Source organism: Pyxicephalus adspersus, chromosome 1 (assembly GCF_032062135.1).
Source record: "Pyxicephalus adspersus chromosome 1, UCB_Pads_2.0, whole genome shotgun sequence".
NCBI classification, from domain to species: domain Eukaryota; kingdom Metazoa; phylum Chordata; class Amphibia; order Anura; family Pyxicephalidae; genus Pyxicephalus; species Pyxicephalus adspersus.
In genome coordinates this window covers 78334700-78350845 of record NC_092858.1, presented here as the reverse complement: position 1 = coordinate 78350845, position 16146 = coordinate 78334700, and the positions used below count along the sequence as shown (strand labels likewise).

The 16146-nt window shown below is 37.8% G+C and overlaps 1 protein-coding gene across 1 annotated transcript in view; it reads left to right on the top strand.

Annotated features, from left to right (window-relative positions):
• The window catches only part of NF1 (neurofibromin 1), a 102807-nt gene extending 94842 nt beyond the window's left edge, over positions 1-7965 (top strand). Inside the window, exon 58 of the mRNA XM_072404986.1 lies at positions 3315-7965. Within this exon, the coding sequence (XP_072261087.1) occupies positions 3315-3457 (143 nt within the window). The 3' untranslated portion in view covers positions 3458-7965. The remainder of the gene's footprint in view (positions 1-3314) is intronic.
• The last annotated feature ends 8181 nt before the right edge of the window (positions 7966-16146 follow it).

Below are 16146 nucleotides of genomic sequence, written 5' to 3'. Positions count from 1 at the left end.
AAGGGCAACTTTGCTCTATCTAGAGTTCCACAGTGCCTCCAAAATGCTATATGTGAGTTTCTTAAGGCTTAGTTTACACTGGCGTTTTCCCCAGTGTTTAACCTTGGGCTTTAAAAGCCCATGTTTGAAATTCTCATGCATTCCAATGAGCTAATCTAGACCGGGACATTTCCTTGAGGCAACATTTAAAAAATTAAACAGCCCCTAAACGCGGGTAAACGCTTACGTTAATTTCAATGCGGGAAAACACGGTAAAAACGTAGGAAAATGCCGCATAGAAGATTTCCAGCGTTTTAAAGGCAAGTTTTTAAACATTATTAAAAGTGCATATAAACGCAGTAGGAATGTTTACATGCAATTTTAAAACGTCTGTGTAGACCCAGCCTAACAGCCAACTTTGGTCATAATTACCTAAAAATACCTTGTACCACAGTAGCACAATGAGGGTGGGGGGGGGGGTCATTGAGACCTATAGTGTTTACATATGGAGCACCCCCCATCATTTGAAAAAATTAATTTGCAGGATATTAAGGTATGCTCGCATGATAAATATTGGGTCCTAAAAAACAGAATGTTCTATTGCTGTGAACCTGCTGTTTGACATAAAAAAATGTCCAATTAATATAATTTCCTTTTACTTTTTCTCTGATTTGTGTGTGTGAAATCCTACCTTTTTGCTTTTTATTATTTAATATTCATATGCAATATTTCATTGCATATGAATATTATAATATTATATAATAGGCAAAAAAAACCCTGGTCTAAATTGCTCCAACAGAGGAAAAATTTCCTTCCTGATTCCATGAGGCAATTGGATGTTCCCTGGATCAACGGTCAGTTATCTTTACTTTAAAGCTTTAATCCCCAGTTATATTCTGTGTTTCTAGAAAAGCATCCAGCATTTCCTAAAGCAATCTATAGTACCTGTTATAACTACTTCGTGAGGGACCCTATTCCACATTTTCACAGACCTTACTGTGAAGAATCCCTTCCTTACCCATAACTTAATATTCTTTTCCTCATGTTGCAAAGAGTGCCCTCTTGTTCCTTGTAATGATCTAAAAGTAAATAACTGATGTGATGTGAGCCTCTTGACTGGCTGCAGACATCTCCCTCACACTTTCCACCAACGTTAAAAGGGTCACAGTTATCGGGACCTTCCTTATTTCTTTCCTTCGCACTCTTGATAAGTCCCTCATTATTCCTTCAGGAGATATCTCTTTATCTGGAAGAAGGCCCAAGGGTCGAGATAAAAAATCCTAAATTATAAATTATAGTAATTGGAATATCTAGAATATACTGACCTGAATAGCATATGACAACGAACTAATTGGAAAACTCATAAACATCTAGCCATCCTCCAAAGAACCTTACTACAACCTAAGTACAAGACTCAGGGAGATAGTAGCCAGCGACCCTTCAATCCTAACCTCAAGAGAGTTGATCTTACCTTCTTTTACCCTCTGGATACATCCCTATATCAATGCAACATCTCTACATCCCCTGATGAAGCCTATGTGCGAAACACATCTGGTAACGAGACACTGTTGATGTTTACAACAATTGATGTTATGTTCTGTAACCTTTGTGATGTAACCTGGGCATGATGTCCTAATATAGGAAGCCCACTACATATGTTAATAACTTTTATTTTCATACTCCATGTAAATAAAACACAATTTTGTTCTATTTAAATTTGTACAACAAGCCTGCTTTTCCTGCTTTTTCTCCTCTGTATGATTTATAACTAAGGCTTGGGAAACGTTCACATTCTCTAACCTTGGGTTTTCCTTTTGGACTCTATTTCCTTCTACATGGGACATGGGTTCTCTAAATGGACCATTTTGTATATTTATACAGGGTGATCATATCCCCCCAATACCTCTCTTCTCAAGGGAGAATAGATTGAGTTCAGCTAATCTCTCCTCATAGCTAGGTTCCTGCATTCCTTTTTTTTAGTTTAGTTGCCCTTCTCTGGACTCTCGAATTCCACAGTATTCTTTTTGTGAACTGGTGACCAAAACTGAACTGCATATTCCAAATGTGGTCTGACCAATGCTTTGTACGGGTGCAGGATTATGTCTCCATCTCTAATACAAGAAAGTACTTTACTAGCTTTAGATAATGCAGATTGGCATTGCATGCTATTATTAAGTCTCTGATCTACCAGAACCCCCACATCCAACCATTCAGATCTCAATCCTTACCACACATGGTACATTCTACTACACTATATAGTGCAACAGCCTTCTTCTTTGGTTGGGTTTGGAAAAAAGGTAAAATATATGTGGAAAATGCAGTAGGGTTTAAAGTTATCAAACTTCTTTTTCTGGAAATGCTGGAGATTTTCTTCATTCACAAAAGAAAAAAAAAACTTGCTTAAAGGGAATAAGCAGGGTTAGCTCTGTAAACATTCACCTTGAATCCTTGGCTCCTTCATACTTACTGAGGGCTTGAAAATGTGCATGTCAAGTTACCACAGTCTATTCATTTTGGATGGATTGGTGGTGTCCATTAATTCATCAATTTTCAGTTCACAAATATATTTTAAGTACATATAACTGTGGATCACTTTTTTGACTTGCATGAATCTTTAGACAAATCTACATGTATGTAGTGAATTCAATAGGTTTGATCATTCCTGTTCATTGTCTGATTATAAATTGTCCCCCATATATTCTGTGCTGTGACTGGTCACAGTATGTGGTTGAGGTCTTTAGCCCAGTGTAACATTATTTTGATCTAAAAGAGAACTTTTTGCATTGGTGTTTGTTATTTGCATGAGCATTGGTATTTCTCCCAGTCACCATTAAACACTAACTCTTCTGAGAACTACTGTACTCCTGGTGATGGTTCTCATTTATCCAGGTCATTGTCTGGTCAGGTGATAATCGTATTTAGTCACATTTCACTGGACATGTTCTTGTAATGTTGAAGACTTTTCACAGCTTTCTAAAGCTAGAACTGATAAAGCAGATTGGAAAGCTGTGAAATGTCTGTTTTATCATGAACCGATCTATGACACCTAAAGGTTTAAGTTTTTTTATTTGGTGTCTTTATAATAACTGGATCAAGTTCAAATATAAATCAAACATATTTTTTTTTAGCAGTGCAAGGAGCATTATTAGTTTTGCAGAGACTATTTGCCTCTTGTCAGGTTAACTGTGATTAGATTGGTTGTGGTAAACTGGTAAAAACCAACTGAGACACACAGTTCTTCAGACATTTTGACAGACAGGGCCCATACTGTATTTTGTTTCACTGATAGTTGCACCACAATAAAATCACTGTTCTTGTTTGATTCTCTGCCCTAGGGATTGACAAGGAAAACGTGGAACTGTCTCCCACCACTGGACACTCAAACAGTGGTAGAACGCGCCATGGTTCAGCAAGCCAAGTGCAAAAGCAAAGAAGTGCTGGCAGCTTCAAACGTCACAGCATCAAAAAGATTGTGTGAAGTTTTTTTCTTTTGTTTTTTTTTTTTTTTTCATTTTATTTATTTTAAAGTTCCTTTTCTAAAACTGACTTAAGCGGGCGGCTTATCCTTGGCCCCGGCACAATATGATGCTGCACTTAATTTTTTTTTTTTTACCGTTCCCATGCAGTCAGCCATGTCGCCAGAAGATCAACAGCATTGTTTGAACTATATACCATAAGGTTTCCTTAGACATTTTCCCATTGTTTTTCCTTCTCCAGTTCTTTCCAGTCCTGAGGGAACCATGGTCACAAGCATATCAATGCCTTGTGAGTTTTAGAATGAAGAAATTTTGTACTTTGATAATGGTGGCCCTGCCTTTACTGCATTAACTGTGTAAACATTAGTGGCATTCTCATGAGTCTTTTTTGCCTTGTCTTTTTTATTATTATTAATATTATTATTATTGTTTGTGTTTATTTTGTTTTGCATATAACTAAATATTAAAGCTAATCCTTTATAGTGGCTTTGGTGGGAAAAGAAACCCGTTTAAATCCTCCCCCTTAAAACACTTTTAGCTGTGGAATTTTTTTTACCTATTTGCTTAAAAATGATTTTCTTTTCAAAATAAAAAATGTTTTTTTTTTTTCTAATGGTACTTTGTTGAAACAAATATGAACTGGTGTCTGAAAAGGGCCACCATACTAATTAGATTTTTTTTTTTTGGGTACTTGCAATAAATTTGTTAAAGTAATTATATTTTTATTCCTATAAAAATATATATATATAATCTATCTATTCCAAATGTTTGCGCTGTTAAAGTATTACAGCATCTTTCATCTGAAATGCATCGGTGACTTCTGTCCTTACAATGCACTATTTATGAAAGGCAGAATGTATTCTGAAACTAATGTGTTTAAAATGTTATGTAAATATGTTGTGTATTTGGGAAAAAATACTGTGTTGTTTTCAAAGTAAAGATATGGTAAAAAAAAAAAAAAAAAAATTGGTGCATCTTAGTAGTAAAAAGGGCTTTATTTCCTTTCTGCTTGATGATCGTTTCCTTAACCCTTCCAGAGAAAGGTGTTAAAAGATTTCTTGCACTTACAGGCATAAGCTTTGTTAAAGGTATATGTCTTCGTGGTTGGAGCATCATTTCCAGTTTTCAAAAGGACATATATTAACTTGTTGGAGATACTTTTCTGTGCAATGTTAAAGTTTCAAACTGGGGGGGAGGGGAGTGGGGCAGGTGCCTTTATTCAGGCCAGCAAATGTTATGGTACTTTTGAACTGACAGGATCCTCCTTGGAGGATCTGCATCATGAATTGTGTGGTGCACTTTAACTTTTTCATAGATCTGGTATAGTTAGCAGTCAGGTGTCTTAGCCACCCTTCAGAACCTTAGTCTTTCCTGTTACCTACAAAATTTTCACATCTGCTATAATTATCTGTAGTACTAAAAGCTGGCTGTATAACAATAATCATTAGGTTGCATTTCCAAAAGTTCCTTATCCTTCAAATCTAATAATCTATTCCAAGATCACTTATTTTCCATATAAAGTGTATTAGGTGTCCAAAGTTAACTTTTGTTTTTTTTTTTTTTTTTTTCATTTTATACCTTTATTGTACAGGGCACATAAAAGCTAAAACTTAAAGCATGTTCTATCACTGTGAAAGATTTGAATTCTAGCATTCAGTGAAGTATTAAACGATTGACTAACCATTTGATACCGTCTTGCGTATATATGTCACTACAGCAAATCTTAGGGTATAATACTATAAACTGGATTATAGGTGTTTCTACCGTACGTGTAAAAGGGAAGGTGATTGCTACGCAGGGCTTTAGATACTTGTCCAGAAAATTCTTATCTCAGAGGAAATATAATCCTTTTTGACAAATCTGAGCAAAAAGGGAAAGACGTCTAGGTGCTTGCATTTAGGGCTTAAATATATAAACTGCTGAACACATGTATAATTAAAATACCTAGAATGCTATTCTACAACTTAGATCTTGGACTAATGACCAAGAATGGCTTTAAAATATAAAACAAAATATAATTCTATGTAAGAAAATTATAGAGTGATTTAAATGTATTTCAGTAAATCAAACTCCACAGCTAAACAAATATTATGGTACAAATAAGTGTTGGGATTTAATAATTATAGCACATAATCTGCATTTAACCATATGATAACGCGTAATTCACAGATGTAAATAAATGTCTTACTTTGTTGTTTTCTGACATTGTGATTTTGTTTTGTTTACAGTCCTGGAAAAATAAAACTGTGGACAGAAACCTATTATGCAAATAGTCTGCCAAAATCCCAGTGTAATTCTGTTTTAGCTGTAGCTGGTGTTAATAACATGAAGGACAAGGCTTTACATGAACAGTGCAGAAACATACATGTGAATGTGTGGAAGCCTCTTGGCACAGCTCGTTTGGAGAAAAGGAAATGTAAAATCCAAGCTTTTTTTTTTCTAGCCTGCACTGGAAAATAATAGCTTGTCTGCTTGTTGTGGACTACAGCTCCTTTTTGCCTTTTTCCAGCTTTAGTGTGAGAACTGCTGTGTGGAATGAAGTCATTTTAAAATGAAGTACAGAAATTGTAGAAATGTTTGCTAACAGACTAAACTTCAATATTTTCATCAGAGATGTTATAAACAATGCATATACATTTGTTATAATGCTTTTATTTAGTTTTTTATCTGTTTTGGTAATGTAAAAACAACCATTGTTATCTGCCTATCAATAATTTGCATATTTACTACTTTAGCTGCAGTAGGTTTACCAAGCAGCATTGTGTATTTTGGGGTATTACAACAAAACAGGGTGCATTTAGGTCTATAAAACCAGTAAGGAAACTTAATTGAAGAATAAACATAGTATAAGTCAACTGGTAGTATTCTCAAATTACTTATAGACAAAGAAATTTCATGATAACTTTAGCCTCATAATTGCCGCATTTTATAAGGAAGAGCTTCCAACACCGTGGTTCTGATTTATCACAGCTCTCCAAGACTGGAGAAGATCTGTGGATGATCTAGCCAACTTGGAATGGATCTGGTCAAGGATTGAACATTTTGACAACTGCTAACAAGTGATTTTTAGGAAAAATATACCAGGATTGCTGGATCAACCAGGTTCTCCCATGGTAGTCTATCTTCTCCAGTCTTGGAGAATTTTAACGAAATATGACTACTGTATTTTACAAACAATAATCTCACTCAGACTGGACCTCTATGCCACAGACAATAGAAAGCTATGGTCTGAATGCTGTGAGCAGTGTGAACCCAACTATTTCCAAAGTACACAAAGTGGCATTTAAAGGAGTTAAAGTTTCATACATAATGTATGAAAGGACACAAAGGGTAATTTAGTTAATATATAGTTAATCTAGTTGCAAAAGTCACTCGTCCAGGTTTTATGGACAATCTTATGGCCATAATCCTAGGCCACCTGATCTTTACTAAAGGTTAAAGCAAATGACCTGGGCCAGTCAAGGTATTTATGCCTACTGTAACCATAATGTACACTAACTGGGATGCAACTTTATTGTTAAAAATACATAATATTTTATGCTTTCCCAGAAAAAAAACATGGTTCATGTGAGCCATATTTTCCATTATATTTTAATTTTCGATTAAACATGTAATTTTAGGAAATACTGACTATTTGGCCCTCATATAAGTGAAATAGGGAGGTTGCCCGTACCCTTTTCAGATTTTCTATATTTAATCTTTACTAATGTATAAAAAAAAGTTAAACATTTTGCCTATTTTTTCCCCATTTACCTTGCACTACATGTGTTTTAATGCAGTATCTTTACCCTTAAACATACCTGATATATAGTTTGAATCTCTGATGTGCATATTGATTTTAGTCTATGTATATGGGTTTGCAAGTTTGGGAAATGCCCTGTTCCTAATGGGTGAGGGCAATCTATAAGGTTTTTAACATTCAGTTTTAGGCATTTTTTTTCCTCCCTCTTAAGCATGTGTTATCCAATGTTATGCAACAGACTTTACCACAGAAAGTCACTTTTAAGTGTTAGCAACATTACTTTTTTAATGCAGTAAATTCATCTGTAAATATTTTTTGTGTAAAATTTGACAGAAAGGTATATTTACTACACTGTAAATACATGTGACAATATATTGTATTATTTTGCTTTTTTGTAAAGCAGTTAGTTGCTGTACATGTATAACATAAAAAAATTTGAATATTCTAGTGTTGGTAATTGTTAACTTCTCTCCTTCCTGCTGTTGAGTATGTCATTTAAATGAAAAAAAAATGATACTGTGTTCTACAAACTCTCACTGTGTATGATATATTATTTCCTTTTGGGCCATACAGTTTCAGCTGTTCCTTTATTCACTTATCCTGTTAATATTGTAAGCAAGTGTATGCCAGCAGGAATAAAACTGCCACCGCCAGCCAAACTGGCACCTAGATACAGTTAGCAGATATGATTTATCATAACTGTTTTCTCCCCAATGTTCCCTCATGTATGTACATCCCTTTTTTGAAGTAAAATGTAAATTCAACCTGCTTTTTGTGTCTTTGTAGTTATTACCAGAGCAAACAACTGTATAATCTCTTTTTTTCAAATCTAAAACAGACTGACCATTGCGACCTCCTTCATATAAACTTGGAATATTGTGGTTTATTGGTCCCATAAATAAACTCCCACACCTAGACAAAGCAAAAATTGTATTCGAGTCAAACAAACCAGGTGTGCAATACTCTCATTTTTTTTAAGCCAATACAATCGAAGATTTAGGAAAAAAGCTGCCAAATTGTTTAAAGGTCCAAAAACCCTACAAAAATCTACTTCTAATAACCTATCACCTCCCTTGATTGGGCAGCCAACTGGCAAATGACATTTATTATAGATTATCTATAGATAGATAAAAGTTATGCATTTGGGATCTGGGGGTTCTGGCAGATCATAGATTTAACAACATGAAATGCCAAGCTGCAATATCTAAAGCTAGTAAAGTACTTTCTTGTATTAAAAGAGGAATAGATTAGAGATGGAGACATAATCCTGCCCTTGTACAAAGCATTGGTCAGACAACATCTAGAATTTGCAGTGCAGTTTTGGGCACCAGTTCACAAAAAGGACATTGTGAAATTGGAGAGAGTGCAGAGAATGGCAACTAAACTAATGAAAGGAATGGAGGAGCTCAGCTATGAGGAGAGATTAGCTGAACTAAATCAATTATCCCTTGAGAAGAAAGGTGGGGTATGATATAAATTGTCCACATGTTACAAAGAACAGGAGGCCAAGCTTTGTGTCTGGAGGAAAAGAACTTTAATCTCCATATAAGGAAGGAAAGGAATCTTCACAGTACGGCCTGTGGAATAGGCTCCCTCAGAAAGTAGTTTCATCAAGAGCTATAGATTGTATAGATACTTTTCTAGAAGCACAGAATTTACCTGGGTATTAACATTTTAAAGTAAAGACAACAGAGACTGTTGATCCAGGGAACATCAGGTTGCTTCACAGGATCAGGTAGTCATTTGTTTCTCGTTATAGAAAATAAACCAGGATTTTTTTTTTGCCTTCCTCTGGATTAACTATGTCCATAGGGTTTTTTATCTGGGATGATTAAACTTGATGAACCTGTGAACTTTTTTTTCAACCTAACTTAAAAAATGCTGGGTTTTGAAAGGGTTAACAATTTCCTTCAGAAACCCGGTCGTCTTCTGCTCCAGCCTACTGCTGCCTTTTCTCGTTTGCTATAGAAGCTGTATACAGAGCTTTCTGGTGATCCTGGGATAATAGTATAAAACCCTTACGTTCTTCCTGCTTCTGTGTTCTCAGTTCATGCTCTATAAGACTGCACAGTGTGTGTTTTAGCAGATTTCATCTCACTATTTTAGTTGCCTTTAAAAATGGGGCTTAAATGGTATAGGGATCCTGAATAAGTAACCCCTACCAAGGTACAAGGTTCCCATATTCTCCAGAGCAGCAGCATAATATTAAATCACTGTTGGCAAATTTTTCTATAGGGCTCCTGAAACACTCAGGAGAGTAGCAGGAACTTGCAGCACTGTTGAAACTTAAGGCCCCCTGCACTGATAGTTATGCACCTACACACTGCTTTTGGAAAATGTGGCTGGTAAACACTTCTGGAAGCCCACTCTGCACAGCTAGGCTTCCACGATCATTTTTAGGCAAAAAAACACTTTCCTGTACAGGAAGTTGAAGCTGTTCGAGCTATTTAAATACCTCCAAAACTTTTTCCATTCTGCAAGCAACTCACTGGCATTAGAAATGCCAATAAAAGGCTGCAGCAAAGTTTCATAAACACCTTCACAAGCTTTTATGAGCAGTTTAATGCAAGTCAAGTCTATGGAGGTGTTTAGACAGCCAAACGACCCCAGAAGCTACATGGAGTTTTTAAACAAGTACTTGTAAACACATAAAGCCTGCTCAAAAAACAGACCCATCCATTTTCATTTAAACTATTTTTTGCTGGACAATATCAAGCTTTTGCAGACTGTAAAAATGCTTACAAAATCCTGAGAAAATGGAGGTCTGAACATAGCCTAACACATATTATATTGTACACTCTTTCTGGCACACTTAACCACAGGCAATGTATCTCCTGTGCCATGCTTCTTCTTGCTGTATCACCTACTGATCACTTTCCCCATGCTTGTGGGGCAAAACTTTTTCTGCCTGGGTCAACAGCTTTACTTTAGGCTAGAGGGAACAGGGATAATTCTGGCGAATGTGGCTAACTACATACAGTGTTTTGGTTGCCAATGTCATCAATCACAATCTCCTACTCCCCTGTGCTGACAGGGCTATCAAAACAACTGGGGAAAAAAGAGGCATGGGGCGCACAAACAGCGATAAGCTTCTCAACTGTGACTGCAGGGGTGATAGTTAAGCCCGTTTAGGAATCGGTTCTTGTCGTTTAGCATCTACTGGTTTTCTGTTTACTGGTGTAGTTTGTGCAGCATATGCAGTGTGGAATTCTAGCTCATGGGGTGTTACATATTAATTTGTTGGCAAGGAGCTGGTGTTAGTACTCAGTCTCTCCTAGAATAGCCCCCAGGGAATTTGGACAGTAAACACTGTACAATGAGGTTCAGGTGATGGGCTCGGCAAAGCACATGTGATTTTCTCCTGGTGGTAAATTAACAAGTTTGTGACATACCATTGCCACACAACTTTTTTTCTGACTCCAGGTAAGGGAGGGATGACTGATTCTCAGCCTGGAATAGGAAAGTTGTCAGAAGCTCTGACCTGGTGTGCCAAGCAGAAAAGGGAAATAAATGAAGAATGGCCTTAATGAGTCACACACACACAAAGCTGCAAATATAGGGGTAGGAGAGGATTAAAAAGAATAGCCTAGCACTGAAATAAGTAAACAGTATAGCACAGTATTTGCCTCCCAGAAAAATAAAAGCTGCTTTAAGACTACCCTAGTGTGCTTGCTGGTTTCTCCAAAACCCCTATTATTGGTCCTCCTAAGCCTCCTTAGGATCTTGGTTTGAAAAAAATAACGGAACTACAATTTCAAACCAACAAAATGCAAATGAACCTCATCCCTACTGCTGACAGCTAGGAAGTGCAATTCACCTGCTGTGAATTTTAGTTCTTCCTGCTCTGTTTGATTGCATGGCACTTCTGTGAGCCAAAGTCTGTTGATGGTAGTGTTGAACTTTGCCCAACCCAGAGTGAGACACTCCATCATAGTAATACCAATATAAGAGGCAGAAGGTGGGTGGATCTTTGGATATACTGGATTTATTACAGTTTCCGACTTCATCATTGCCTGATTATCCTAGAACTACTTCTGTTATTACCGCAGCATAAATTTTTCAGTACAAATTTGTTTGTTCTGAAATTGTTCAGTGCACCCATTTAAAGCTTTTTTGAAAAATACCTGAAATGGCATACTTGGACATGGTTCCAAGTGGCTGCAGCTTGATTTATCTGGCCCCCGAATGGCACTGTGGGTCAGGATGGACAAGGTCCCTGTCTGGCAATTTCCTGTGTTGGTTCAGCTATATTTTTCTAAATCTGCTGTGGCTTTTGCACCACAAAATTTTGAGTTTTAGCAAATTTGGTGCATGACATCATAAAGAACAGTTCTTTATAATTAGGGTGAGATTAATGACTGTAATGAATTGGTTACTGTTTCAGGCTCCATGGGGAGAAGCGGGTGGTGGTGCATTTTTCCCATTACAGGTTATTATCAAGACCTATTCAAATGAAGGATCCCACACTGACAAATGCTAGGCAGCTGCTTACTCTTAATATATATATTGTTGGTTCCCCAGCCACATAGGTGGATGGTGCTCAGTTTAGTTCACAACGAAGCTCTGGGAAGACACTTAAGGGCTGACAAGATGAAGGAGCAAATAAATGATCTGTTTTAGAAGCCAGTGTTGAACGTTGAGGTTAAGAGGTACTGTGCTTCCTGGTCCTTTTGCCAGTTGACTGCTTTGGTGTCATGCCTCCGAAATCCATTGGTACCATTATCTATAATTGGTATACAATTTTAATACAGATAGCCGTACAAGAGTTGCTCTGTATCTTCTTTAGGACAGGATCTCTAAGAAGATGCCGACTGACCAGGACAACCTTTTTATATTTAATGTGATGGCAGATTTGTGCAGCCTACAATAAATATATAAATGGTCCATATAGAGAACTCTCTTCCCAACTATTAACTTAAGGATTGTTACAAAGAACAAGAGGGCACTCTTTGCATCTGGAGGAAAACAAGTTTAAGCTCCTCCTCCTGACAGTGAGGGATCCCCGGGCACTAGGGGTAAATAAGGACAAGGCTCTCCATTCACCTCTAGTGTTCTGTGATTGGCTGAGGTTTTCTGTTTCTCAGCCATTCAGCACTAAACTTGAATGGGGAGACTTGTGCCCATTCATCTCTAGTGCTCTGTGACTGAGAAATAGGAAACCCTGATGACAGCTCAAGCATCATCAGGATTTCCCTTTCCTCAGCCAATCAGGGCACAGAGCAATCAGCGGAGCTCTGCTAGGCTGACAGCTCCCCTCCCCTGATTGCTTCCACAGCCCTAGAGGAGCTGTAGTATGTGATACAGAACACATATCACGTTTTCCCGCGTTTACCCTGCGTTTTAATTTTTTAAACGTTGCAAGCAACATTTAAGATAAAGCTCATAAACGTGCCTGAAGGAAATGTCTTGGGGTAGATTAGCCTATTGGAATGCATGGGGACTTCAAACATGGGCTTTAAAAGCCTCAGGTTAAACGCTGGGGAATTGACTGATCGACTGATAACAGTGATTGTTTATCCAGGGAACACATGATTGCCTCTTGGAACTTCAACCATTTTGTTGGCTTTAACCAGTTTGTATCCAACTTTGCCACTATATTTCCTTCACTAACCAACCAAAGAGCAGGACGTAAGTGAAAAATGTGTGGAATACTGACATTAAAGCTTTCCTGGAACTTGTACTGCATTTTGCCAAAACAACACTGCTGGCTCCTCTTTTTCCCAAGGGAGTTACTATTCAGCACCTTGAGTGAACAACTGGGAGATGTGTTCTAACAGGTCAGTGAGGAAGCAAACCAAATGACAGCCATGGGTAAAACAATGTGATAGTGAGACAAATCAAGCAATGAGCGACTGTTGGCATCAGTCCCTTCAGAAACACATCAAAACTAATTGTTATGGTATATAGTGGGGCCTCCACCACCTGCGAGTTTAGCAAAGGAAGGGTGGATACAACAAAGTAAATAGGTATTGAACATGTAAACATTTTTTTTCAGTAAATATATTTCCAATCAAGCTTTTTACATGAAATTTCCATCAGATATAGGTAACAACCCAAGTAATAGTTTGTGTACATAAAGCCGGAGTTGCAAGAAATTTAAAAGTCAGGGGTTTGGAGATATATGAGCTACTGGATTTGCAGAGCCCCGTACCTGCTTGAGAAGACCTAGAAGTAATTTAAACTATGATTCCCCCTGAGTTGGTGGGACACTAGTCTGTTTAATTTTGTACTGAAGACAAGCTGACTTTCCTTCACTGTTTTGCTAAATAAAGCCATGTATTCACTAGTCAGTTCATTATTGTGGTTGTTTCAGCTTTAGTTTCCAATCCGCTAACTCATAAACTGTGAGGATGTACAATGCAGACCTGGACTGGTTCCCTGGTGTCATATATCATTTTCATATCCATCCAAATGTGCAGGACACTATGGCTAAAATGCTAGTCGGAAAAACAGCCTTGCTATTACTACCCTTGTATACCCAACCTGTCAGAGCATTGCTGGTTGAGATTATAATGACTCTCATAATGATAACAGTACTTACCTTCCCCAGGCCCATAAAAGCAAGAGCCAGCCACTTGATTGCATTAAACCTTCCAGTCTCTTCTCAACAGTTTCCAGATCTTTACCAGGCCATTAAGGCACTGTTGACCAACGGTATTGTCTTACCAGTTCCCCCTTTGAACAATTCCAAGGATTTTATTCCAACCTGTCCATAGTTCCCAAAATGTAATGGGGAATGTAATGTGGGTTATGCATAACCCAAAGGATCTAAGAGCCTTTGTCTACCCTCAAAAGTTCAAAATAGAATACATCCACTGAGTTAATGCTTTCTTTTACCAGGAAGAGTTTTTAGCCTTAATAGACATGCAAGATCCCTACTTATACTTCTATATTTCCAAGCTGCTAGCAGTTTCTTCATATTACTTATCAGTTTGTGGCTCTCCACTTCAGCCTGAATTTGGCACAATGGTGTTAAACCCGATACTAGAATGTCTATGGCGCATCATGAGCATAAATTACCTACTCTTATGGGAACAGTAATTGATTGGACCCAGGGATTATCATCATTCTTTGAATGCAGAGGAGTTTGGTTGGGTATGTATGGCAGAAGTTGTTGCTGACCTGGATACATCGCTTGGATTATCTGGGTTTCATTTTGGACACCACTCTGGTCAGGTTTTTTTCTGACCCAAAAAAGATGTAGAAACTTGGGTGCCAGGTATGGCAACTCAACTCATCAGTCCGATGGAGGCATTTTATGGGTCTAACGGCATAATTTCTATGAAATTAGTTTGCCAAGTTCCACAAACTGTTGGCCACATCTGTGGGACACATCTCTGTCTTAGGACAACGAGGCTAGGTAGATTAGGCAGGTACTTTTCTGCTCTCTGGAAGGTGACAGATGCAAGATTTTTGGGCTGCTGGACACCTTCTTTGTTACAGCACACAGGTCATCCGAGGGGACAAAGTTCCCTATTACTGAAGACATTGAGGGGATTCTAATAGTCACAGACTGGCCTAGAAGGACTTGCTGACCTAATTTGTCTGTTTGCCAGTCCCCTGTGGATTCTACTAGGACATCTGCTGTACCAGGATTTGTTCCTACACCCTGCTTCTCAGTTGCAGACTTTAACAACATGATTGTTAAAGCCCTGGTGCTGAAGGACAATCAAATCTCTAGGCCTGTGATTCCTAGTATGTGCACAGCTCATAAATGTATCTCTAAGATTTACCAACAAACCTTGAAAGCTTAATTTGTTAGTGAGAGTCTTGGGATTTTAACCCTCACTCTTTTTCAAACGGTAGTATTCTCTGCTTCCTTCCTTTACAAATATTGTGCATTAAAATACAGTACTGAGTACAAATAAGTCAGGTCCACTTGGCAGAATTATGTATTTTTTGGCATTTGTGACTTGTCAAACCTTACTTCTAAGGTGGGTCTACTTTGGAGATTGTTTTCATTAGATTTGTATGCAATGCAAGAGCAAGCCAAACATAAGTGAGAATAAAAACCACACAGTGTGAAAGGTAAACAACACAATGATAATGAACCACAAACCAAGAGGAAGGCACAAGGAAGATGAAGGCACAGGCAAGAAAAGATGGGGTAGGCTTCTTCAAAGCAGACATTTGCATATATTGAAGCTATACAATTGCTGCATTGTGTGTATCTGATCAAGATAGATCTGAGTAATATTTATTCCTCCTTTTTTTTATCAGACCAGTTTCAGCAGTTTATTCTACAATGTCAGAGGAGGGACAGCCCACCTGTTGTGCAAAATGCCTTCTGATGTACAGCCACTTAAAGGACCTATCACTAGAATTTTTACTTTATATAAAAGGGTAGATAACTCCTATTTTTTTAATGCCTTTTAAGCCTCTCAGTCCTTACTGCTGCTGTGTTTATTGCCTCCATCTTTGCTGCCAACTCCATGGCAGACTTGTGAGAACACAGAGATCCTCTGCATGCATTGGATGACCACTTATCTAATGAATACCACCGATCTTATGATGACCAACCGATCTTATGATGACCACCACCGATCTAATGATGACCACCGATCTTATGATGACCACCACCGATCTAATGATGACCACCGATCTAATGATGACTGCATACATAGGACCTGTCCCCCTTGTATAGGGTACATGGTGCTTTGTAGTGCTAAAATAAAAGGCCAGCAGGAGTCAGGGATTTCATTCTTTGACAAATAAGGAATTGCATGTCTGACATGTCAGTAGGCTCCTCCTCATTGTGACTTTTTGTTTCTTGGGTTTGGTTTTTCTGAATTGACTCTTGTACAATAGTTCACAGAACATCGAGGTGTCTTTCTTTCTTGAAATAACTTTCCCCTGCTATAGATACTTTATTAGTGTGGTGGTCAGTGAGGAGAATGCCTCTTACATGGCTGTCAGTGGTGATTGAGCTGTGAGGTGTATATTGCTCAT